The 27,223-nt window shown below is 42.0% G+C and overlaps 1 protein-coding gene across 1 annotated transcript in view; it reads left to right on the top strand.

Moving 5' to 3' along the window:
* LOC138803703 (cysteine-rich protein 2-binding protein) overlaps positions 1-9,325 on the top strand; it is a 39,952-nt gene extending 30,627 nt beyond the window's left edge. The window contains exon 10 of the mRNA XM_069987766.1: positions 1,466-9,325. Within this exon, the coding sequence (XP_069843867.1) occupies positions 1,466-1,639 (174 nt within the window). The 3' untranslated portion in view covers positions 1,640-9,325. The remainder of the gene's footprint in view (positions 1-1,465) is intronic.
* Positions 9,326-27,223: the final 17,898 nt, after the last annotated feature.

Here is a 27,223-nt window from a genome sequence, read left to right as displayed (position 1 = left end):
AAAAATTGCTCTACATGCCCACAACAAGCTCTTGTCCTTGCTATTGTGGTAGGGCTTGTTCTGTTGTCTCCAAAATGCAAAAATGCATTTAGACTCACATTGTCAGTTAAGCAGAAAAATGAAGGAAGCTGTCAGGTGACCTTTTACAGAATTCTTAATGCAGGCCCTGAAAAACACAGTAAATCTCAGGGACTCTGTCAACTTAAGCATTTCAGTGCTTTTCTCAGTAAAAGCAAGCTCTTAATTTGCATGACTTTTGGGGCATCTTAATTTTTTAAACTTTTTTTTTTCCTTTTCTTTTGGTACTGGGGATTAAACATAGGACATTGCATTTGCAAGGCAAGTGCTTTGCCACCAAGCTACATCTCAGCCCTGAGGCACCTCATTTTGTATAGCTGGTTTAAAGAATCTAAAACTTTGTTTTGTGTTTATAGGACAATTACTACTTTCCCCCTGGCATTAGGCTAGTGTTAAATGCAGAAATATTAGTTCAGAGAAATTAATTCTATCCCTTTTGGAGGGTCTATACAAGATACTCAGACTTCATAATTAATAATGTTTTATATGTTATATATATTTTATATATAGATATAAAATTTAACACCTTTTCTAGTGGGTCTAGAAAGGAAATTCTTACAAGTTTTTTTTTTCGGGAAGAGTAATATAAAGTATATCTAGTTTGCAAAGGCAGAATTTACCATTTTCGGGCTGGGAAGGTAGCTAAGTGGTAAAGTGCTTGCCTTGCATGCATGAGGCCCTGGGTTGGATTCCTCAGCACCACATAAGCAAAAAAAGCCAGAAGTAGTACTGTGGTTCAAGTGGTAGAACGCTAGCCTTGAGCTGAAGATTTGAGGGACAGGGCCCAAGCCCAGAGTTTAGGCCCCACAACTGGCAAAAAAAAAAAAAGAATTTACCATTTTTCCTATTTAAAGTTGTCATAGGTTGATAGTGATCTATAATTTTATTAAATGTAATTAAATTGTAAATAAAATAATAAATCTGACAAAGTATCCAATTGGTCCTTTGCTTCAGGATAAAAAAAATCTAGCCAGACGCCGGTGGCTCATGCCTGTAATCCTAGCTACTCAGGAGGCTGAGATCTGAGGATCGTGGTTCAAAGCCAGCCTGGGCAGGAAAGTCTGTGAGACTCTTATCTCCAATAAACCACTCCAAAACCAGAAGTGGCACTGTGGCTCAAGTGGTAGAGCGCTCACCTTGAGCTGAAGAGTGCAGGGACAGTGCCCAAGCCCAGAGTTCAAGCCCCACAACCGACAAAAAAAAAAAAATCTAGATCACATCAGTTTAATCTTGTGAAAGCTTAGATCAGCAGAAAATACCTTTCAGTTTCCAGTTGTAGCTAGGTGCTGCAGTGCCTCAGCCTTGGTCCTTGATTTCTGTTTCTTCTCCTACTCAATTTCCCTCAGGCCCTTTCATTTTACCTTATATTTTTCTACTCTTTTGGCAGACCTGCATGGGCAAGGACGTGACCCTTCACGTCTCAGCAAGCAACCCTGCTATGCTGCTGTACCAGAAGTTTGGATTCAAGACTGAAGAGTATGTTTTAGATTTTTATGATAAGTATTACCCATTGGACAGTACTGAGTGTAAACATGCTTTCTTTCTGAGGCTCCGGCGCTGACATGAACTCAGAAAGAACCGTTTGTTTTCAAACAACATCATGGATTGGGCAGTTACTCATCTCACTGTGGGCTCTAATCTCTGTGATTAAATGGTCCTGCAGTCCCCTCAGCTGGGTGAGCAAACTGGCTTGCAGTGGAATGACTGGTGGGCATAGTCATTGTCCTGTCCTTTCTGGAGTGGCCTTCACCATTAACCAAAACCTGGAAGTATATAAGAATAAAAAATTAATTGATAATCTTGATGAGAGAGAGAATCTGACTGTCTGAATTAAGAGGACAAGAAAACACAGGAGGTGTTGAAGATTCCCACAGTGCCAGTACAGCACTGTACTACTCTCCTGGGAGGAGAGATGATTAGAGAACTTCTTCTGAAATCCAGTTGGTTGAAATTGACTTCAGGAGGACTTCTGGGGCACTGAATTTGTCTCTTGCTGACTTTGGTCACAGTCCCCCCAAAAATAAACCCAATGTCTGTGTCCACATGTTACTTTACTTGTTCTGCCTCTTAGATCTCCTTTCAGGAAGCTTTCTCCCCTGTCCTGAGTAGACGGTTTGTTATTGAGCTGACTGCTTTTAGAGCTCATGCTAGGACAGGTGATGAGAGTAGAAGTGTGGGGTAGTACAAGCAGAACCATCCATGGTTATAGCTGCTCTGTGTATAGAACATGGCTACTTAGAGTGCTTGTGGGTGTTGGAGATGGATCATCAGTCAGGACTTTTTGGATCCAGCAAGAGTATTCCAAAAATATCAGATATTCAGCTGGCCACCGGTGGCTCACACCTGTAATCCTAGCTACTCAGGAAGTTGAGATCTGAGGATCAAGGTTCAAAGCCAGCCCAGGCAGCCCAGGCAGGAAAGTCTGTGAGATTGTGTTTTTTTTTTTTTTTTTTTTTTGGGTCCAGTTATGGGGCCTGAACTCTGGGCCTGGGTGCTGTCCCTCAGCTCTTCAACTCAAGGCTGGCACTCTACCACTTGAGCCACAGCACCACTTCCGGCTTTTTTTCTTTTTGCTTATGTGGTGCTGAGGAATCGAACCCAGGGCCTCATGCATGAATGCAAGGCAAGCACTCTACCACTGAGCCACCTTCCCAGCCCCAGTCTGTGAGATTGTTATCTTCAGTTAATCACCAGAAAACTGAAAGTGATACCATGGCTCAAGTGGTAGAGCACTAACCTTAAACTGAAGGGCTGAGAGACAGCTCCCAGGCCCAGAGTTCAAGCTCCACAACCAAAAAAAAAAAAAAAAAAAAAAAAAATCAGATATTCTCAGATATAAATCTTTCCTTGTAGCAGCCCAAGTCTTCAGTCCATTCAGTTTGCTTTCAAATCTTCTTTAATTGAGAACTGTAGTTCCTTACATTGTAGGATATGGATTGCTTTGAGAACCTAAGGAGAAATGAATTCTCTGTAGAAAACTTTCTATGTTGTATCAGGTCCTTGGAACCCAATATAGATCCTTTGCTGTGGGGCTGCTCTTGGAGGTGGCTTCTGTCCCTGTGTTCACAAGGATAATGTTGAGCTCCTACAGTAAGCCAGTCTCCAAGTGGTTCTGCTATGTAGGGTAGTAGTTTGGGCTTCCTTTTGTGAGGGAGATAATTTGTAGCCAACACTCATATCTTTTTTTGTTTCCTTTTCCCTCCCGAATGTCTGCTTCTTTCTCTTTTTTTGCCAGTCCTGGGACTTGAATTCTGGGCCTGAACACTGTCCTTGAGCTTTTTGTTTAAGACAAGTGCTCTACCACTTGAGACACAGCAACACTCGGCTTTTTTTTTCCTGCCCAGGATGTTTTGAACTGCAATTCTTAGGTCTTAACCTCCTGAGTAGGATTCCAGGTATGAGCCACCATTGCCCAGCTTGTTGTCTTCTTCTTATTTGCTTGTTTGTTTTACCAATCATGTAGCCTGAACTCTGGGCCTGGGAGCTGTCCCTCAGCTCTTCAGCTCAAGGCTAGCACTCTACCACTTGAGCCACAGTGCCACTTCTGGTTTTTTTTTTCCCTGCTTATTTGGTGCTGAGGAATCGAACCCAGGTCCTGGTACATGTGAGGCAAGTACTCTACCACTGAGCCACCTTCCCAGCCCTGTTGTCTACTTCTTAAAGATCTTTGTTGGCAAAAAGAAGTATTAGCCCCATGAAATAAAATTGAGGAAGCAACACTTTCCAAGCCTGGAAACCAGCATGTAACTTGTATGTAAATGAACAGATCTGTTCTTTAGAAGGGCACCTCAAGGAGTTGTCACCATAAGTTCCTGGGGCTAAAGGAACTTGGGCTATTGTTAACTCTTTTTTTTTTTTTTCTTGGTGTCAATACTGGCGCTTGAATTTGGGGCTTTGAGTTCATAATCAACTTTTTTGCTCACAGCTGGCCATACCCGTACTTCTGGCTTTTTGCTGGTTAATTGGAGATGAATTTGTCAAGTTTGTCTCCCCTGGCTGGCTTCAAACCTTTATTCTTAGATCTCACCCTCCTGAAAGGCTAGGATTGCAGATGAGCCATTGGCACTTGGCTAAGGTGGGTATTTCTGATGATGGTGTATATTTTCTTATATCACATCAGTGCTTATTGTTAGTCCTCTAACAAAACAAACCCATTTGGAGGTTTATCTTACAATCAACCTGAGGTCAGACCTGGATTGTCTACAGTTTGGGCACTTATATAGAGTTATCAATTGTCTCTTTTAGTCCCTTCACAGAAACCACATCTGTAGTACTCTGGAGTGCCCTACTTAGTAGGTTTTCTGTTTTAGACAAGGTGAAAGGTAGACTTGACCTTATCTTTTCAGCAAGAAGCATGGGAAAAGCTGTTTTTTTTTTTTTCCCCAAGCCAGCCCTGCTTTTACATTAGGGTAGGCTTGTTTGGCAGTTCCAATGCCTTTCCCCAAGATAGCATTATTTAAAAAATAATTTTTAATGTAAATAGTAAGTTTAAGCCGAGCACTGGTAGTTCACACCTGTAATCCTAGCTACTCAGGAGGCTGAGATCTGAGGATCATGGTTCAAAGCCAGTGCAGGCAGAAAAGTCCCTGTGAGACTCATCACCAATTAACCACTCAAAAATCAGACGTGGCCCTGTGGCTCAAGTGGTAAAGCTCCAGCCTTGAGCACAAAGAGGCTCAGGGACAGCTCCCAGCCCCTGAGTTCAAGCCCTGAAACTGACAAAAAACAGGCACAAAAAGTAAGTTTATTTGAAAATGAGAGTAGTGAAGCTCTCCATTGCTCTCCATCTGGAGATGGGACTCAAAGAGGAGTACAATGGAGTCTTCTTGGAGGGTGGTTTTATAGTGTAAGGCTCTTCCCCTGGGCTTTGCACAGATTACTTGATGGGTCCTTTCATTAGTTCAGCAGGAACCCAGATCATTGTGAAAAGAAGTGTTTGAGCAGGAACACACAGCATTATGAGAGGTAGCATTGGAGCAGGAGCCCCAGGCAGTATGGGAACAAGAAACTCCATGATGAGTTACATGTTATCTGCCACAAGTTATGTCTACCACTTTTTATTCCTATCTACCACCTGTTCTTTCGTTTCTTATCAGGGATGGAAACCCTAACTGCTGTTAGGGAACAGGGGTAATGAATGCCCAGGCTACTTCAAGCTAAGAGGAGGCAGTAGGGAATGGTAGTCTAGATTCTCCAAGAAGGGTCTTTTAGGCAGATGGAACATGGTTTGTGTGTTTTTACAATAGATCACGGTAAAACTCTAAAAGGATAGTTTATATGAGGCTCTTTTTGATGGCCATTTGTATCTTTGTGGACTCCAGTCTAGAAGAAACAAACTTAATAAGCAAGTTGAGAAAGCAGTGACTAAATGTTACTAGAATTACTATACCAGATAGATGTCTCAGGAAAGGTAGCAGTTGAGACAATCAGGACCAGATGTCTCCTTATGAGAGCCATCCTTGGGTTGCTTGCTGTCCTTTCAGAGGCCTTGTGGCTAAATGTGTGGCTGTTAGTTTGGACTTGCTCTGATCTGTTCATTTAAAAACAAACAATTTTGCTAGATGTAGCTCAGCAGTAAAGCACTTGCCTATTGCCTAGCAAGTGCAATATCTGGGTTCAATCCCCAGTACCAAAAAATGAAGTACAGTTAAAAACAACATCTGTCATGACACAGCTCCCCTTGCTTCCCTGCCTAAGCATATCTAAACTTTTATTTTGTAAAACCACAGCTGCTAGGGGGTCCCTGTAGATTTATATGGATCTGGGCTATGTGCCTAAGTTGTTGGCTGTACGCAGCAACAAATTTTCACAGACAAAAGCAGGAATAATATTTCCTATTCCTGACTCTGCTTGATGTGATTTCAGGATTACTAGCAGGAGTATAAGTTAGGTAGCCTCCTAGTTCTGGAAAGCTGTGTATGCCCGTATGTGGGAAGGGGCATCTGCTTTTTTCTGGCACTATAGAAATACATAACAGAAAAACAAGGGTGCGGGTTGGGAATGCATGAAGCCCTGGGTTCGATTCCTCAGTACCACGTAAACAGAAAAAGCCAGAAGTGGTGCTGTGGCTCAAGTGGTAGAGTGCTAGCCTTGAGCAAAAGAAGCTCAGAGACAGTGCCCAGGCCCTGAGTTCAAGCCCCAGGACTGACAAAAACAACAACAAAAAAAAAGGGTGCAAGTTCCTATCTAATAGGGAAGGTAGACAGGCATGAGCATCAAGTAGCTATGCTTATGTACTGTACTTTTTTGAGATTGTTTCATGTGTAGCTTCGGGTGCTTGAATTCACTAAGTAGCTCAAGCTGGACTTAGTCTTTGGAGTCCAGTGGACTCCACTGGACTCAGTGATTGCAGGAATATACCACCATATCCAAAAAAAGTTTTTTTGAGACAGGTTTGTGAAGGCTAACCTTGAACTCAAGTGATCCTCCTATCTCAGCCTCCCAAGTTCTAGGTTTACAGGCATGTGCTACCATGTTCAGTTCTTTTTTTTTTCTTTCATTTAATTTGTGTGTGTGCATGTGTGCGTGTGTGCATGTGTGCGAGTGTGCGTGCGTGCGTGTGTGTGTGTGTGTGTGTGTGTGTGTGTGTGTGTGTGTGTGTGTGATAGGGATTGAAATTTGGGTCTGGGTGCTACCCCTGAGCTCTTCAGCTCAAGGCTGGTGCTAAACTGCTTGAGCCACAGCACCACTTCCGGTTTTTTGGTGGTGAATTGGAGATAAGAGTTTAACAGACATTCTTGCCCAGGCTGGCTTTGAACCATGGTCCTCAGATCTCAGCCTCCTGAGTAGCTAGGATTACAGGCATGAGCCACTGGCACCAGCCCATGTTCAGTTTCTAATAAAGCCTTAACTAGTCCTCTAAAGTGATTCTCCACAATGTAAGAGATAGAGATTTAGAAGAACATTCTCAAATTACCATGCTTTTGTATATTTGAAATGTTAATTTATTTTGAAGTTTCAAATAAGGGGGCAGGATATATTTTGGTTGTTATTTTTTCTGTGCTTGGCATTACTCCCTTTTGCAGCTTAGACTGGCTTATGGGAAGGAACTCTCAGTCTTCATGTATTTTCTTCTTTGCTTTGCTTGTTGGTGCTCAGCACTGGCTGGCTTCATATAGCTTTTCTGCCCTGATAGGAAAGGCAGAACTGCAGGCTTAGACATTTGTGGACTGAGTCCACACCCACCTCTCACTTCTTCACCCTGCCTGCAAAAAAAGCAAACTGTTGAGCCAAAATGGTGGCAAGTTCCAGTTATGTGATGTTTCTTGAATCATATGTTTTTCTTGGCCAGCTGCCTAGGATGAACTATCCAGAGAAAACTGGCTTTGTGTGCTCTGTCACCTTGTTCACTCTCCTTATGATCTAACAGTCGAGCAGATCAAAGGAAGCAGTAGCAATGGCCTCCAAATGGAAAATGTGCTGTTGAAATGCATTCGCTGAGGCAGTAGGCTTGGTGGTTCTCCAGAGGTGGTGACATTTTTTTTTTTCTGCCAGTCCTGGGGCTTGAACTTAGGGCCTGGGTACTGTCCCTGAGCTGTTTTTGCTCAAGGCTAGCACTCTACCACTTTAGCCACAGTGTCACTTCCTGCTTTTTCTGTTTATGTGGTACTGAGGAATGGAACCCAGGGCTTCATGCATGCTAAGCAAGCATTCTACCACTAAGCCACATTCCTAGCCCTGTGGTGGTGACATTTTGACTCTCACTAATCTTCCCTGATTCCTTCTATCCTTTCCCATGGTAGGTTCTGCAGTTATGATTGGAATTGAGAGGTGCTCTGAGCCTAATAATCTAGGTGAGCAGAGAAGTGCTCCAACTATTTCTACCCTACCCTAAAAGAAGAAAAGAAGATGGGCGCTGGTGGCTCATGCCTGTAATCCTAGCTACTTAGGAGGCTGAGATCTGAGAATCACAGTTCAAAGCCAGCCCCAGCAGGAAAGTCAGTGAGATTCTTTTTTTGTAATTCGTAGCACCTGAAATCTGGGCCTGGGTGCTGTCCCTCAGCTCTTCAGCTCAAGGCTAGAGCTTTTCCACTTGAGCCACAGCACCACTTCCAGCTTTTTCTGCTTATATGGTACTGAGGAATTGAACCCAGGGCCTCATGCATGCAGGGCAAGCACCCTACCTCTGCGCCACCTGCCCAGCCTCAGTGAGACTCTTATCTCCAATAAACCACCAAAAAAACAGAAGTGGCACTGTAGCTCAAGTGGTAGAGCCTCACCTTAAGCTGAAGAGCTCAGGGAAAGCATCCAGGCCAGCATCCAGGCCCAGAGTGAAAGCCCCACAACCAAAAGAAGAAGAAAAGAAATCCGAACTTATTTTCATGGACTGTACTTCTTAGGCTAAGAAAGGAAAACATTAGCCTGGATCAGGTGTTCTCAGGGAAGTTATTGTCCTTTGTCAGTCTCTGATGGTTTTTCAATACTAGATCTCAACTGTTTTCTGGACTTAAGCAATATTGGTCACATAGCAGTCATCTATTGGACAAATACTTCTGAGCATCTATTATGTGTCATGCACTTTTCCAGATTTTGTTTTTCTTTTGTCAGTCATGGGGCTTAAACTCTGGGGCCTGGGTGCTGTCCCTCAGCTCTTCAGCTCAAGGCTAGCGCTCTACCACTTGAGCCATGGCGCCACTTCCAGCTTTTTCTGCTTATGTTGTGCTGAGGAATCAAATCCAGGGCCTCATGCATGTGAGGCAAGCACTCTACCATGAGCCACCTTCCCAGTCCTCCAGGTGTTTCTTAACTGAACAAAGAAATAAAATAAAACCAAGTAAGCTCATTAGACTTTCTAAATGTTGATAGATGTCTGCTACATTATTTTAGTTCTGTTAGGTATATATTAATAATTATTATACTTTTGTTAATTTATTAGACAATGATTTCATTTGGCCTGCTATTCTGAGGGTGTTATTCAGATTTGGATATGAAGCATTCCCCCAAAAGGCTCATGTGTTGAAGGCTTGGTCCCACCAGTGGTATGATTGAGAGATGAATGGATCATGAGATTGCTAACTTCTATTAATTAGTCTTACTGAATAGGGCTGTTAGGAGATGGGGTCTGATTGGAGGAAGTAAGTCTCTGGGGTGTATCTTGGAAGGATATATCTTGCTGTGGCCCATTCCTGTCTTCTTTATCTATTTCCTGGTTACCTTGGAAAGGTCCATAATGATCTGTGTATATGAAGCTTGTGTTTATCTAAGGAATCTGTGTATCACAGATTCAGTGTATTCAAAAAAGAGAAAACCTGGGGGAGGCTGGGAAGGGAGGTGAAGGGTAAACAAAGGAGGAGGCTGCAATGCTTGGTAAGAAATGTATGCATTATCCTGCCCATGTAATTGTAGCCCCCCTGTACAGTATGTTCTCAAATAAAATAAAATACAATTAAAAAAAAAAAAAAAGAGAAAACCTGACCAGGAATAATAACAAAAAACAAATGTCAAGATGAATGAGACTTTTGTTCCTGATTCTTCTTGCTAACTGTATTACCAGGTTATTTTAGCTTTTAAGTTTGTACAGGGGAATGCTTACTATTACAAATAATTACACTTCTTCACATGAGGTTAAGGACAAAGATCCAATTTCAGTTATAAGGGTAAATTTTTTATTATTAATTTACTTTATTGTTATTATAGAGAGGGATTACAATTACATGAATCAGGTAATGAGTACATTTCCTTTCATACAGTGAAGGGTAAATTTTTATGTTATGTCAATAATAATATATATATTTTATTTATTTATTTTTTTGTCGGTCATGGGGTCTGAACTCTGGGCCTGGGTGCTGTCCCTCAGCTTTTCAGCTCAAGGCTAGCGCTCTGCCACTTGAGCCACAGCGCCACTTTCGGCTTTTTCTGCTTATGTGGTGCTGAGGAATCGAACCCAGGGCCTCATGCATGCAAGGCAAGAACTCTACCACTGAGCCGCCTTCCCAGCCCCAAGAATATATTTTTTTAAAGGACAAGCTGGACACTGATGGCTGGCTTACACCTGTAATTGTAGCTCCTAAGGAGGCTGAAATCTGAGGATTGCAATTTGAAGCCAGCCTTGGCAGAAAAGTCTTTGAGACTCTTACCTCCAATTAACCACCAAAAAGCTGGAAGTGGAGTTGTGCCTTAAGTATTAGAGTGATAACCTTGAGCATAAAAGCTTAGGGGCAGTGCCCTGTCCTGAGTTCAAATCTCAGGACCCTCTTCCCCTACCCCCCAAATAAAATCATCAGACCATGCATGGGAAGGTTTATCTCTGGGCTCTCTATTCCTTTGCTCTATGTATCTTTTTTTTTTCTTTCTTTATTCCAGTACCACATTATTTATAGTAAGATAGCTTTGAAATAAGTCCTTTAGTTTTGTTCTTTTTTAAGATTGCTTTAGCTAGTAAATGTCTTTTGATATTTCCATATAAAGCTAAGGATAGATTTTTTCCCCCCTATTTGCTAAAAAAAAAAAAAAAATCATTAGAACTGTGTTGAGTCTGCACATCTCTTTGTTAGTATTGATATCTTTGTCTTAAGTCAGCTGTGTCACTTAGCTTCACAGTACTATAACACAATGCCTGAGATTAACAACTAAGAGGAAAGGTTTATTTCAGCTCAAAATTTTGGTGTTTTTAGTCCCCGGGTAATTGTCTCCCTTGCTTTGGAACTGTGGCAAGGCAGCTAGTTTTTTTGCAGGGAACACATTGTAAAGCAAACCTCATGGCTGGGGGGACCACAATTTCCTGGAGAACATACTTCCCCAGGGATTTAAGACCTCCTGTCAGGCCCCACCACATGCTTCCACTGCCTCCCAGTATCGCCGAGGGCTAGGGACTGACGGAGTCTTCATCACATGGACTTTTGGAGGATATTCCAGATATAAACTGTTCCAACGTCTCAACAATATTAAATGTTGGATTCCATGACTTAAGGTTGTCTCTTATTTATTTATTTAATTTTTTTCAGCAATGCGTTGTAGTTTTCATTGTACAAATCTTTCACCTTCTTAAGGTAGTTCCTAATTTACTATCTTTGAGGCTACTATAAATGTATTTTTTCTAAGTTTCAAATGTTCATTATTAGCATATAGAAATAACTGGTTTTTACATGTAGGGTTTGAATCCTGCTCTATGAAAATGTGTGAATTTGGATTTTTCTGTGCAATCAATATTTAAACATACCTCATCATTTCCTGGATACCATTCCATGGTGTGAAGTTTCTGTTACAGCCCATGAACTAAATCCATCCATGTCGCTTTTCATTCTCTGTTGAACATGTTGTTTAACTTTTGAAGTTGTAGTATTTTGAGTAGTACCTAATACTTACCCTTTTACCTTTTGGCCCATAAAACCTAAAATATATACTACCAGTCCAGTTAAGATAAAATTTGCCAGTCCCGGGCTGGGAAGGTGGCTCAGTGGTAGAGCGCATGCTTTGCATGCCAGAGGCCCTGGGTTCGTTTCCTCAGCACCACATAAGCAAAAAGAAAAAAAAAAAGCCAGAAATGGTGCTATGGCTCAAGTGGTAGAGCGCTAGCCTTGAGCTGAAGAGCTGAGGGACAGTGCCCAGGCCCAGAGTTCAGGCCCCATAACCGGACCCAAAAAAAAAAAAAAAAAATTTGCCAGTCCCCATTCTAGAACACACTATGCCAGTCTCTTATTGAAAAGCCGCCTGAATTGTTTCACATCAAGCTGTTTTCAAACATTGAGAATATTTCAGCAATGTACATCTTTTTGGCAGTAAGGTCGGAACTCAGGACCTTAGCTTGCTAGGTAGGTGCTCTTATCACTTGAGCCATCATCCCACCAGCCCTAACATCCTTTTTTTTTTTTTAGTCCTGGGGCTTGAACTTGTCTTGGGTGCTCTCCCTGCGCTTTTCAGCTCAAGGCAAGCACTCTACCATTTGAGCTGTAGCAACACTTCTGGTATTCTAGTGGTTTATTGGAAATAAGAGTCTCACAGACTTTCCTGCCAGGGCTGATTTTGAACTGTGGTCCTCAGATCACAGCATCCTGAGTAGCTAGGATTATAGGCATGAGCTGGTGCCTGGCAACATTCATTAATTTTAATGAATATTAATAAATTTACTTAATATAAGTTAATTGTTCAACTGAGTCTCATTGACTATTCATTCAGTTTTGCCTCAGGTATACCGGTAGGAGAAAAGAATGTCAGCTACATGCTGACACCTTGGGATATAGATCTTTGTCTGCTTTTATCTTTTTTGCTATTAGAATTTCTATTTCTTTTATTATAGGCTTGGTTGAGCAACTTCTTTTTTGGGGGGAGTCTGTCGTGGGGCTTGAACTCTGGGTCTGGGACCTGTCCTGCAGTTCTTCAGCTCAAAGCTAGCGCTCTACCACTTGAGCCACAGTGCCACTTCCAGTTTTGTGAGTGGTTTATTGGAGATAAGTGTCTCATGGACTTTTCTGCCTGGGCTGGCTTTGAACTGCAATCCTCAGATCTCAGCCTTCCTGAGTAGCTAGGTGGCATAAGCCACCGGCACCTGGCTCTTGAGCAACTTCTTATGTGTAAAATTCTTATTCCTGCCTTTTGCTTACTTTTCTTTTAGATAGTTGGATTATTAATATTTACTAGCTCTTATTTTTATAGTGCCTTATATATTAATGCAAATTGGATCTTTGTCACTAGAATGAATAATCTTTCTTTTCCAATTGTAAAAAGTTGGGCTGGGAATGTGGCTTAGTGGTAGAGTGCTTGCCTCGCATGTATGAAGCCCCAGGTTTGATTCCTCGGTGCCACATAAACAGAAAAGGCCAGAAGTGGCATTGTGGCTCAAGTGGTAAAGCACTAGCCTTGAGCAAGGAAGCTCAGGGACAAAGCCTAGGCCCTGAATTCAAGCCTCAAGACTGGCAAAAGAAAAACAAACAAACAAACAAAAGACAACTTTAAAAGTAAGTATGTCACCTAAGTCAACTTCATATATTCAAGAATGTAGCTATTTTTTTCCTTTATAGCTTCAGGGTTTTATGTCTTACATAAAAAGATCTCTATTTGGAGATGATTTTTTAAACTCTTGTTTTCTTCTGGTTCCTTTTATGTTTCTTAAAGTGCTTTACCATCTGGAAATGACTTTGGTCTAAGGAGTAAGGATGGTTTCCAGCTGGTAGTCAGCTGTCCTAAAGCCACTTATTGAATAATCCATCCTTTTTTTTCATTACTTTGAAATGCCACTTTTCCATATGTATATTTGGATATAATGTGCCATTGATCTAGCTGTGTATTCACATACGATTCCAAGCTTCCATAATTATATATAATTTATACCATTTATTATTTGGATATCTTCTGTAGAATTTTCTTGGCTCTTTTTGTGTCTTTTACTTTCTATTCAAACTTTAGAATGAGTTGTCTAATAAAAAGTTGAAATTTGAGATTCGAGCAAATATTTAGATAAATTCAGGGAGAAAACTATTACGTCTTCCTATGTAGAAGCCAGTCTTGCTTTCACTCCTTTTTTGAAAAAAAAATTTTTTTTGCTGTCTAGAACTCTAAAGTTTCAGTTCCTTGAGATTTAAGGATTGCTTCAAAGCCTTCACCCAGAAGCGGGGTCTCTAATCAGGAATGAAATACAAATTCTGTCTTTTCGGGAAACTTAAGAGAGTTAACTCAAGAATTGGGAATCATCTTGACCCCAGCTTAGTGCAAGCAGAACCATACCACTGTTGACACCTATGTTACTCACCCTAGATGCTGGGATACCCACAGACTGATCTCTCTGCCTCATGGCTGCCCCCACTGCTCTGCCACCTACCAACGGAAAGACTTGTTCTGTTTTTTAACCAGGCTGTTCCCTAGCTCCTTGACTATAAATGCAAATGGGAATGCTAATAGTACCCACCTCAAAGTATAGTTGTGAGCATTAAAGTTTTATTGGGAAGCTGATATGGGGTCAAGAACAAATGATTTGGGAGTCTCTACCTGCCCTCTCGTCATGATGAGATGCCTATACCATAGTCCTAATTTCTTCAGTTTCTTTCCCAATTCAAAGATACACCAGCTGGCTGCCAGTGGCTCATACTTGTAATCCAAACTATTCAGGAGGCTGAAATCTGAGGATCATAGTTCAAAGCCAGCCTGGGCAGAAAAGTCCGTGAGACTCTTTATTAACCACTAGAAAACCAGAAGTGGCACTGTGGTAGAGTGCTCACCTTGAGCTGAAGAGCCCAGGGACAGCGCCCAGGCCCAGAGTTCAAGCCCAGATCTGTTGTTTCATTCCATTTTTTTATATCATATATTTTATCATTACAAAACTCTTAAGAAAGCTTTATTAAATAGGGCCTTTTTTTTTGGCCAGTCCTGAGGCTTGAACTCAGGGCCTGGGCACTGTCCCTGAACTTCTTTTGCTCAAGGCTAGCACTCTACCGCTTGAGCCACAGCGCCACTTTTGGATTTTTCTGTTTGTCTGATACTGAGGAATAGAACCCAGGGCTTTATGCATGCTAGGCAAGCACTTTACCACTAAGGCACATTCCCAGCCCAAGACCTTTTATAGTTGCATAAGCACATAGAAAAGTAACAATTGTAAGTGAGCAACACAATTGAATTTTTAATTTTATGTTTATTGGGTTGGTTGTTTGGCTTTTTTGAGACAGGCTCTCACTATGTCATCTAGACTGGTCTTGAACTGATTGTCCTGTTCAGACTCCTGAATACTGGGATTAGAAATGTAGTCACCATTAAACTTTTAGAGTAGTTTTATATTCACAGCAAACTAAGAATGGAGTATGAAGAGTTCCTGTATCCTTACCCCAAAACATGCACAGTTTTCCCATTATCAACTTCTTGCACCAGAATGGTACATTTTACAATTAGTGAATCTACATTGATACACTATGATTGTCTCAAGTCCATAAGTATAGGCTGGGTATAGTAGCTCATGCATGTAATTCTTTTTTTTTTTTTTTGGGTCCGGTCATGAGGCCTGAACTCTGGGCCTGGGCACTGTCCCTCAGCTCTTCAGCTCAAGGCTAGTGCTCTACCTCTTGAGCCACAGCGTCACTTCCGGCTTTTTTCTTTTTGCTTATGTGGTGCTGAGGAATTGAACCCAGGGCCTCAGGCATGCAAGGCAAGCGCTCTACCACTGAGCCACCTTCCCAGCCCCTCATGCATGTAATTCTAACTACTGAGGAGGTTGAAATCTGAACATCATAATTTGAAGTCAACGTGAGCAGGAAAGTCTGTGAGACTCTTATGTCCAATTAACTAGCAAAAAACAAAAAACAGCTGGTCAACGGCGGTTCATGCCTGTAATCCTAGCTACTCAGGAGGCTGAGATCTGAGGATCATGGTTCAAAGCCAGCCCAAGCAGAAAAATCCTTGGGACTCAATCTCCAATAAACCTTTCCAAAACTGGAAGTGGCACTGTGGCTCAAGTGGTAGAGTGCTAGCCTTGAACAAAAGAAGTTCAGGGATAGTGCTGAGGCCCTGAGTTCAACTCCCAGGATTGGCAAAATAAACACTTAAAAGATTTTCAAGGCGACAAATGGGACTACCTTAAAATAAAAAGTTTCTGCACAGCTAAAGCTATAGCAACCAAGCTAGAAAGACAACCAACTAACTGGGGAAAAAAATTTACCAGCAATATATCAGATAAGGGATTAATATCCAGTATATACAGGAACTCAAACTAACCCCTCCCAAACTTAACAAACCAATTACTAAATGAGCAAGGGAACTAAAGAGACACTTCTCAGAAGAAGAGATAAAAATGGCAAAGAAACACATGAGGAAATGTTCACCATCCCTGGTTGTAAAGGAAATGCAAATAAAGACAACACTGAGATACCACTTTACCCCAGTCAGAATGGCCCGCATCCTAAAAGTCAGCCAACAACAAATGCTGGAGGGGATGCGGAGAAAGGGGAACCCTATTACACTGCTGGTGGGAATGTACACTTATACAACCACTTTGGAAAGCAGTCTGGAGGGTCCTCAGAAAGCTAAATATTGACCTCCCTTATGACCCAATCATACCACTTCTAGGCATCTATCCTGAACAACAGCAACCAGTATACAAGGACATGCACCTCCATGTTTATTGCAGCACTGTTCACAATAGCTAGGATATGGAAACAACCCAGATGCCCCACCACAGATGAATGGATCCAAAAATTGTGATATCTGCACACAATGGAGTATTATGCAGCCATTAGAAAGGACACAATAATGGCATTCGCAGGGAAATGGATGGAGCTAGAAGAAACCATGTTGAGCAAGGTAAGCCAAGAGCAAAGAGACAAATGGCACATGGTCTCCCTGATAAGTGGATGTTAAAAATAAAACGTAAGGTGATACAACAAAATTAACAAGACTTAAGAAACAAAGGACTTCCACTCATCTGGTAGAATTACTACTAAATATCCCCATGCTGCTGATCACATGTATGGTATATATGTGCACACCAGAGGGAAACCAGGAGGATGACACAGAACTAGAGGGAATCAGGGAAAAACATAACAGCAGGACCCATCAGCTGTACTGGACATTGACCAAAATGAACTAAGCAACTTAATGGCAGCGATGGGAGGGAGGGAACAAGTGGGAAAGAGGAAACAGCTGATGCTATGCAAAACAAGAAATGTGGAAGAAATAACTATTGAAAAGCTCATAGAACTCAAGTGTTATAGACCATGATAGACAATTTGCCCCATGAAAGTTAGAATGTGTTTGTGACTTTAACTAAGCATCACTCTCCCACAATACTGTGAAATTTGGGAAATTATGTAATCACACTAAAGAATTTGAGAGCTGGGAAGTTGGCTCAGTGGTAGAGCTCTTGCCTTGCATGCATGAGGCCCTGGGTTCGATTCCTCAGCACCACATAAGCAAAAAGAAAAAAGCTGGAATTGGTGCTGTGGCTCAAGTGGTAGAGCGCTATCCTTGAGCTGAAGAGCTGAGGGACAGCGCCCAGGCCCAGAGTTCAGGCCCTAGGACCAGACCCCCCAAAAAACAAAAGCAAAAACAAAAAAAAAGAATTTGAAAAAAAAAGTTAATACTCACAAAGTGGGCCATCCTGGATCAAGAAAATATTATATATATAATATATAAATATATAATATATTATATATATATGAATTCTAGGGCTGGGAAGGCAGCTCAGTAGTAGAGCGCTAGCCATGAGCTAAAGAGCTGAGGGACAGCTCCCAGGTCCAGAGTTCAGGCCCCAGGTCTGGACCCCCCCCCAAAAAAAATTCTATGCTTCCATCAGAAAGAATGACACCAGCCATTTCTATGGAAATTGAAAGACTTGTAAAAAATCATATTAAGTGAAGTAAGCCAGACCCAAAGAAACATAGGTCCCATGGTTTCCCTCATTTGTAATAATTTAGTATATGTCTAGGACAATCCTAGCAGATGAGCAGAATAGCTCAATAGCTATATACATATAATCATATAAGATGATGCTAAGCAAAATGAACTCCAAGACATGGACATGAAAGGTTTTTCTTTGTTGTTGTTTTTAATGTACTACATGATTTCTCTTTTCTTTTGTGTTTTTCCCCCTATGGTTTATCCCCTGCTGTCACTGTGTTTGATTTTGGTACCTTGGGTATTGTATATATGTTTATTTGAATTAGGGAAGGGAAGGGGAGCAACAAAATGGTGAGACAAAGGACAAAGGGGGAACCAATGTACCAGCAATACTCACAAGACAGTATGTTAGAAATGATCTGTACAACTTGGAGGGGGAGGAGGTTAGGGGGAAGGAAAGTGGGAGAAAAATGGGGGAAGGGATCACAAGTTCAACAAGCAATGTAATCACTACCTTATGTAACTGTAACCCCTCTGTACATCACCTTGACAATAAATTTTTTTTAAAAAGTTAATACCCACAAAGTGGGCCCCCAAAAAAAGTTTCAAGGATTTTCCTGCTCAGGTTTACTTTTAGAACCCTGATCCTCAGATCTCAGCTTCCTGAGTAGCGAGGATTACATGTGGGAGTCACTGGCACCTGGCTTGACCCCAAAATGCTAATATATGCACAAGGTTTAGAAGGGGGCTTGGCTTAGCAAGATCTTAATGCAGGTGTTCAATTAACTCAGCTATGCAGCTGCAAAATCATCAGACTGTCACAAAGAGCTGGAAGTTGTCTGTAATAATGTCTTAAACCCTTAATCAATCCTGACTGCATCTAATCAATTTAGTTGGAAACTTGGAATTTCAAATATAGCCAAATAGATATTTAACCATTCCATGATTTTATATTTCAACCCCAGGGTACCACTGGCGTAAAGCTCCATTTTCCAGCCCAGAGCAGAAATGGGCACATAGCTTCAAGGTGGAAGAAGGGACACACATTTCAATTATGTTATCTTTATAAGATTGGTAAACCAGGTGCAGGTGGCTCACGCTTGTAATCCTAGCTACTCAGGAGACTGAGATCTGAGGATCGTGTTTCAAAGCCAGCATGGGCAGAAAAGTCTCAATGAGACTCTTACCTCCAGTAAACTACTCAGAAAAGCCGGGCATCGGTGGCTCACGCCTGTAATCCTAACTACTCAGGAGGCTAAGATCTGAGGATCACGGTTCAAAGCCAGCTCAGGCAGGAAAGTTCAAGAGATTCTTATCTCCAATAAACCACTAGAGAGGCTGGGAAGGTGGCTCAGTGGTAGAGTGCTTGCCTTGCATGCCTGAGACCCTGGGTTCAATTCCTCAGTACCACATAAGCAAAAAGAAAAAAGCTGGAAGTGGTGCTGTGGCTCAAAGTGGTAGAGCACTAGCCTTGAGCTGAAAAGCTGAGGGACAGTGCCCAGGCCCAGAGTTCAGGCCCCACGATCAGACCCAAAAAAAATAAAAATAAATAAACCACTAGAAAACCGGAAGTAGCACTCTGGCTCAAGTGGTAGAGCATTTGCCTTGAGCTGAAGAGTGCAGGGACAGCTTTCAGGCCCAGAGTTCAAGCCCCATGACTGACCAAAATAAATAAATAAATAAACCACTCAGAAAATTGGAAGTGGCGCTGTGGCTCAAGTGGTAGAGCACTAACCTTGAGCTGAAGAGCTGAGGGACAGTGCCCAAGCCCAGAGTTCAAGCCCCACGACCGACCAAAAAACAAGCAAACAAACAAAAATCAAGATTAGTAAGTTGGGGGGAGGGGTCCTTAGGATGGTGGTTCCAGGGAATTCTTCCCATGTTCCCTAGTTTGTCCTTGACACGTGTGCACTTCTCACAGTGGAAAATGGGATTCAGACAAGGAGGTTGCCATGCCCATAGTTCCAGATACTTGAGGTTCCAGGTCTGTCCTCTACATCTTGGTGCTCAGCCGAGGTTCCTGGATCCGGGTTGCACACCATGGGAGAGTGCTGCTCCCAGAGGGCATTGACCAGTTGTACTCTAAAAAGCCTTGCACATATTCACTTAATGCAGTAACAATGGTTGTGCACTGACAACGTCTTTAATTTTTTTCTTTTCTTTTCTTTTTTTTTGTCAGTCATGGGGCCTGAACTCTGGGCCTGGGCGCTGTCCCTCAGCTCTTCAGCTGAAGGCTAGCACTCTATCACTTGAGTGTCAGCCCCACTTCTGGCTTTTTCTGCTTATGTGGTGCTGAGGAATCAAACCCAGGGCCTCATTCATGCAAAGCAAGCACTGTACCACTGAGCCACCTTCCCAGCCCCCCTGACAACTTCTTTAGTATCCTGACTCTGGCCTCTGGAAAGCCTTATCAAGCAGCTGGCTGTTACTCAAAAGCAGTTTCAGGTAAAAAGACCATGCCAGAAATGTAGGTGAAGTCCACCCCATGTAGGCTGCTCTTCATTCAGAAAGGCCTGTGGCAGCCACTCCTGGAATGGAAGACTCAAGATGTCTCTTCTGATCATGCCTAAATTCTTGGCTGATTTATTAAGGCTTATTAGGAAAGACTCCTTTTTTTTTTTTTTGTCGGTCCTGGGGCCTGAACTCTGGGCCTGGGCACTGTCCCTCAGCTCTTCAGCTCAAGGCTGCACTTGAGCCACATGCACCACTTTTGGCTTTTCTCTGCTTATGTGGTGTTGAGGAATCGAACCCGGGGCTTCATTCATGCAAGACAAGCACTCTACCACTGAGCCACCTTCCCAGCCCTGGAAAGGCTCCTTTTTATTATTTTCTTGACACATACTTTTTGACAGGTGTTCAAAGATGATTATAAGAAGTATGTGGAAAAGTTAGATGTGGTCCTTAGAATTTATTCTGGCAGTTTTTAAAAGGTCTTGGGGTTTGGTGAGAAGTGTGTAGGGCCGGTCTAGGGTGCTTTATTGGCCAAAAGATGTAGACACAGACAAGATGAAATGCAGCGTTGAACACTGGTTAGGAGTCACAAATTTGTGTCCCCCTTAGTCAGGCAACAGGGGGTGATGGGAATCTGTGGTGAACAGGAGGAGACTTGTCCCTACTAGATAACAGGCTCTACCTCATGGAAACAAGGGACCATCTTTTCAGATCTTAAGGAGAAGTCAGGAATTTGCAACTGTAAAATGTCTGGATTTCTTCATGTCAGTAACTAATTTAAAAACATTGTGTAAGCCGGGTGCCAGTGGTTCACACCTGTAATCCTAGTTACTCAGGAGGCTGAGATCTGAGCATCTCAGTTCAAAGTCAACCCCAGGCAGGAAAGTCTGTGAGGCTTTTTTCTTTTTTTTTGGGGGGGGGGTGGGTCCGGTCGTGGGACCTGAACTCTGGGCCTGGGCACTGTCCCTCAGCTCTTCAGCTCAAGGCTAGCGCTCTACCACTTGAGCCACAGTGCCACTTCTGGCTTTTTTTTTCTGCTTATGTGCTGCTGAGGAATTGAACCCAGGGCCTCATGCATGCAAGACAGGCACTATACCACTGAACCACCTTCCCAGCCCTGTCTGTGAGGCTTTTATGTCCAATTAACCACCACAAAACTGGAAGTAGCACCGTGGCTCAAGTGGTGGAGTGCTTGCCATGGCTGAAAAGCTGAAGGACAGTGCCCAGGCCCAGAGTTCAAGCCATATGACCGACAAAAACAAAAAACATTGTGTAATCACAGGAAGAGATGTTCATCATCAATAATCTGGGAAAGACAAATTAAAACTATAAAGAAATATCCTTTCATACCTACTAAGATGGCAATTATCAAAACCAGAAAATGACAAGTGTTGGTAACTACATAGAGAAATTTGAATCCTGTGCACTGTTGGAAGGAAAGGGAAACATACCAATTTCCTTGAAAAACAGTAATATGATCACTATTAATCTGATATCTCTCATTGAACGTCATTACCTTTAATATTTATGTGCCTTTGCATTTAATTCATTTCTTGTAGAAAGCATATAGTTGTATCTTTTTTTTTTTTTTTTTTTTGCCAATACTGGGGCTTGAACTCTGGGCCCATGTGCCATCCCTCAGCTCTTCAGCTCATGGCTAGTGCTCTACCACTTGAGCCAGAGTGCCACTTCTGGCTTTTTCTATGTATGTGGTACTGAGGAATCGATCCCAGGGCTTCATACGTCCTAGGCAAGCACTCTACCACTAAGCCACATTCTAGCCCTGGATCATTTTTTAAATTTACTTTGTTATTCTTTTTTTTTTGGGGGGGGGTCTGGTCGTGCAGCCTGAACTCTGGGTCTGGGCACTGTCCCTCAGCTCTTCAGCTCAAGGCTAGCACTCTACCACTTGAGTCACAGCGCCACTTCCGGCTTTTTTCTTTTTGCTTATGTGGTACTGAGGAATCGAACCCAGGGCCTCATGCATACAAGGCAAGCACTCTACCACTGAGCCACCTTCCCAGCCCAACTTTGTTATTCTTTTTAAAAATTCTTTCAATGTCATCATTCATACTTAAAATGACTATTGACATAGATTAATATATGCCATACTTGCAAGCATTTTCTATTCATTGCCCTTATTCTTTTTTTTTTGTTGTTGTTGTTTTATCTTTTCTGGCTTTAATCAAGCATTTTATATTATTCCATTTTCTTTCATTTCTTCTCATGTTAATTACACTAATTTTATAAAAACATTGATTTCTGTCCTTGAGTACATTAAAATACTAAATCCACTTTCATGTTATAATATCAGCTGGATGAGGTGGTATATGCTTGTGATCTTAATAAAAATGGAAAGCCTAAAGCAAGTGGATAGTAACTTAGGACCATATTCTAAAAATAACCTGTGAAGAATGGGGTTGGAGGCATGGTTCAGCAATGTTATGCTACTGTAGCAAGTGCAAGACCATGAATTCAAATGTCAGTATTAAAAATTTTTTTTTTTTTTTTTTTTTTTTTTTTTTTTGTCGTGGGGCTTGAACACTGGGCCTGGGCACTGTCCCTGTGCTCTTCAGCTCAAGGTGAGCGCTCTACTGCTTGAGCCAAGGCGCCACTTTAGGTTTTCTAGTGGTTATATTGGAGATGAGTCTCATGGACTTTCCTGCCTGGGCTGGCTTTGAACCATGATCCTCAGATCTCAGCCTCCTGAGTAGCTAGGATTACAGGCTTGAGCCACTGTTGCCCAGCTAGTATAGATACCTTATAATACCTTTATACTATTCAATGTTACTAGTTCCTAGTGTTTTATCCTATGTATATAATTCTTTCCTCTACCATAAAAAGTATATGTATTCCTTTTTTTCACTTAATACATGGTATACAGAGAGTAATTTCCAATATGAAAATTCCTTTGACAGATATTTATTTATTTATTGGTCATGGGTCTTGAACTCTGGGCCTGGGCACTGTCCCTCAGCTCTTTAGCTCAAGGCAAGCACTCTACCACTTGAGCTACAGCGCTACTTCCAGTTTTCCGGTGGTTAAATGGAGAAAAGAGTCTCACAGACTTTCTTGCCTGGGCTGGCTTTGAACCTCAATCCTCAGATCTCAGCCTCCCAGGTAGCTAGAATTACAGGCATGAGCCACCGGTGTCCAGCTACTTACTCGTTTTTTTTTTTTTTCCTGCTAAATTTGAACAGAATAAACAGATGACTAATGTGCAGGTACCAAAAAGCTTAAAATCTCAACTTGTTTGGCTTGTAGCCTGCTGTTAATTAAGAGTTAAATGATCTCATTGTGTTATGTTAGTATTCTTGAGCACCTATAAAAAGGCTTAATTAGAAACATTAAGGTAATTATATTACCTATCCCCTAGTTTCCCTTTCAATATCAGGACTATTAGGGCAAAATATCTCTTTGAGGGCATGATGGGCTATCAAAGTTAGATAACAATGCAAGATATATACCCAAATAAAGCTTACTATGCTCAGAAAGACAAATACTGCATGATTTCATGCATACATGGAATGTAAAAAAGTCAAAATCACAGAAGCAAAGAGTAGATGGTGTTGCCAGGCAAGGAACAGGATGGGGAAGAGTAGCAGATAGTTGCCAAAAAAATATGATGCTTTAGTGAGTTGGGATGAATAAATTCTGGAAATCTCTTGTACAGCATAGTGACTATAATTATTAATAACCTATTTAATACTTTGAAAATTGCGATATACATCTTCAGTGTACTCATCACACACAAGTAAGTATGTGAGTTGTTGGATATGCTTATTAGCTTGATTTAATCATTTCACAGTATAGAAATATGTCAAAACAACATGTTTTACATACCATATATAATTATTTATTGATTATATCTTGATAAAGTGGAAGGCATATTAAAATTAAATACCCAAATTATTAAATTTTAAGTTTCAAATTTAAGTTTTCATTCTTACCTTAAATTTCAGTTGGGGACCCAACACAATGCAGTTTAAAATGTAAGCCTTGTACATAAAGACTTTGAATCTGGGGCTGGGAAGGTGGCTCAGTGGTAGAATGCTTGCCTTGCATGCATGAGGCCCTGGGTTCGATTCCTCAGCACCACATAAGCAGAAAAAGCCAGAAGTGGCACTGTGTCTCAAGTGGTAGAACGCTAACCTTGAGCTGAAGAGCTTAGGGATAGCACCCAGACCCAGAGTTCAGGCCCCACGACTGACAAAAAAAAAAAAAAAAAAAAAAGAAAGAAAAAAAAGAAAAAAGATTTTGAATCTACTCTCAGTCCCAGTTACCAACTAGATCCCCTCTCCATACACATTCCTTAACTGTGCAAAGGGTTCTTCTGCTATGGGTGGATTTCCTATGTTCATGATTGAAGTTTTGTGGGATTTTTGTTGTTGTTTTTGCTGGTGAAGGTAGAAGAAAGAGCCCTAATTTGGAGTTTGGAATATGTTTCCAGGACTTCCTGCTGAGCAGAGTCACAGCAGGCTCTACAGAACACTTTGCTCCAGGGCACCAATATGGAAGATACGGCTTCCTGTAGACAGCATATCAGTTTTTGTTAGGGAAGTGTATGACATTATAACAACTAATTTATTTGATTGCATCCCAGTCATGACAAAAAGTTCCTAAATCTCTTGTACACATGGATATGGGAGAATTTTTTTTTTTTTTTTTTTTTTTTGGGTCCGGTCATGGGGCCTGAACTCTGGGCCTGGGCGTTGTCCCTCAGCTCTTCAGCTCAAGGCTAACGCTCTTCCACTTGAGCCACAGCACCACTTCCGGCTTTTTTCTTTATGTGGTGCTGAGGAATCGAACCCAGGGCCTCAGGCATGCAAGGCAAGCGCTCTACCACTGAGCCACCTTCCCAGCCCCATAGGAGAATCTTTTGTTCTAACCTGTGGCCTTTGCCATGGGTTCCTGACACCCAGCTCCTGAAACCTTTGTAATTGCCTGAGTAATAACAACTGGCCCAGAGCTCCTAAATACCTTGGAATTTCTGGGGTGATAGGTGCAGCTTTTGTTCTAGAGAGCTGATTCTAGGTGGGCTCCTGGATAACCTCACGATGGGGGCACGTAGCCAGGGCAGCCAACCATGTGATAAGAGGGTGAAGACTTTCAGCCACCCCTTTACCCCATCTCTGGGGAATGGAAAGAGCTAAAGGGTGAATTAACCACCATAGGCCAGTGATTTAACCAATCATGCCTAAGCCGGGCACTGGTGGCTCACGCCTGTAATCCTAGCTATTCAGGAGGCTGAGATCTGAGGATCGCTGTTCAAAGCCAGCCCGGGCAGGAAAGTCTGTGAGACTCTTCTCTCCAATAAGCCACTAGAAAACCGAAAGTGGCACTGTGGCTCAAGTGGTAGGGCATTAGCCTTGAGCTGAAGAGCTTAGGGACAGAGCCCAGGCCCAGAGTTCAAGCCCCACTACTGACAAAAAAAAGAAAAAGAAAAAGAAAGAAAAGCCAGGCCATAGGCAGAGGTATGTGTGTTACCAAGGGTCCTAGAACCTCAATCTCTCTTCCAGACTTATTCATTGTAATTAGGTCTGTCTCACTTCTACATATATATATGTGTAAACATTTGCTTTTTTGTTTTCTAATGATACCATGCTTGATAGATGTGTATATTGAAGTGTATTATTATATATATTCTTTGTAAATTACTTCTTCATACTATAGTCTGGAGTATACATATATGAGATAATTTTGATATATAATGTATGTATATGTAAGTAGACAATGTTATCAGCTAATTTTCATTTCTGGCATGCGTGAATCATCTTAGGGCTGTTGGGCATTCTAGAATGGAGTGCTCCTGACAAGAGGGTTCCACTGTAAATGAATCCATGTTAACAATAGCGCCTTTTTTCTGTCATCAGTGATAGCCTTGGCTAAAATATGATCAAAACTTTGATTTCACAAACATATGAAAAGATAGAGGCCTCCTTGGGGGACCTAGCTGCTCAGACTGTCCAGGGAAGATGCTGGCTTGTGGACAGTCGAACCCTGAATATTGAACAGTCAGCCTGTTGGGGTTCTTTACAAATTAAGAAAAAGCAATAAGGAGAGGAAGGAATCACTGTGTGTAGGGTGCCCCCTGCTGTTGAGAGGGCAGATGCCACATAGCCATACTTACATTCCTGTTCTTGACTGTACAAACAAAACACTCAGACCTTCACTGGGGGAATATGAAAAAAAAAAGTCTTTGTTTTCAAGCCTAAGCCTACTGTAAAGTGTAGGCATAACTCCCCTGTACAACCTTTTGAGGTACAAAAAAAAAAAAAAACTAAAAGAAAATTTAGATAGCTTACTTGGTAGCTGCACCTTTTCACCATGAGAGGTTTAAGCTGCCTCAATGGATCTTATTTTAAGTGGTAAGAGAAGCCACCACAATGTAGTAAGATCAGATTACAGTACTGTGGCTCGCCAACATTTCATCTGGTTTGTTGTTGTTGTTGTTTGATTTTCTTTCTTTCTTTTTTGCCAGTCCTGGGGCTTGGACCTGGGTGCTGTTCCTAAGCTTCTTTTGCTCAACTCTAGTGCTCTACCACTTGAGCCACAGTGCCACTTCCAGCTTTTTGAGAAGTTTATTGGAGATGAGTCTCATAGACTTTTCTGCTGTGGCTGGCTTCTAATCATGATCCTCAGATCTCAGCCTCCTGAGTAGCTATGAGGACAGGCCTGAGCCACCAGCTCCCACATCACATCTCTTTACTGGTCTTTTTGAGCAGGTTCCTTCATCTTCACCTTTCCTAGATAAAATTCACAGCCACATTCCTGCAATGAAAATCTATTATGCCAAACACAGCTCTGTTCATTCTGCTGCCACCACGGTTCAAAATGTAGGAGCAAGAGGGTTACTCTGGGAAAGATAAAATATCTAGATTTTTTTAAAAATTGTAAATGTAGTGTGTAGATTACAAGATCATTAGTCCATGTCTCCATCTATTGTCTAGATTCTATTCAGGCCATGATGACATAAGAGGCTCCTGGGATTGGGGATTTAGCTGGGTGGAAGAGCACTACCTGGCAAATGCAAGGCCCTGAGTTGTGTCCTCAGCTCTGGGAGGAAAAAAAAAAGTACTTCTTGTTAGCATTAAGCCCACGTTTGCATTAAGCCCACCTTTGGTCCTCATCTCCACACAGACCTGAGTTCCTCCCAACACTTAACAGCTGTCCACTCCCTCTCTCCGCCCAGACCCACCTGAGCACACTTACCTCACTTCCTGCCCTAGACCCTCCTGCTATTTGCGTAGGGTTGGGTGCCACGTGCTCCCTCTCCTGGGAAAATATGGCCCCTCAAAACTGATAATCTTTCTCCTGTGTCTGCTTGCCTCCGGGTCCCCTAGGATGGACGTGAAGGATCTTTTCACTTGTTACCTGACTTATGAAATGGCAACCCCTCTGTATATCACCTTCATAATAAAACTTAAAAACCACTTTTAAA

This window comes from Dipodomys merriami, unplaced genomic scaffold, assembly GCF_024711535.1.
Source record: "Dipodomys merriami isolate MVZ:Mamm:240054 unplaced genomic scaffold, mDipMer1.0.p SCAF_346, whole genome shotgun sequence".
Taxonomy (NCBI): domain Eukaryota; kingdom Metazoa; phylum Chordata; class Mammalia; order Rodentia; family Heteromyidae; genus Dipodomys; species Dipodomys merriami.
Note: the sequence above shows the minus strand (reverse complement) of the source record. Positions and strands in the feature narration are given on the sequence as shown.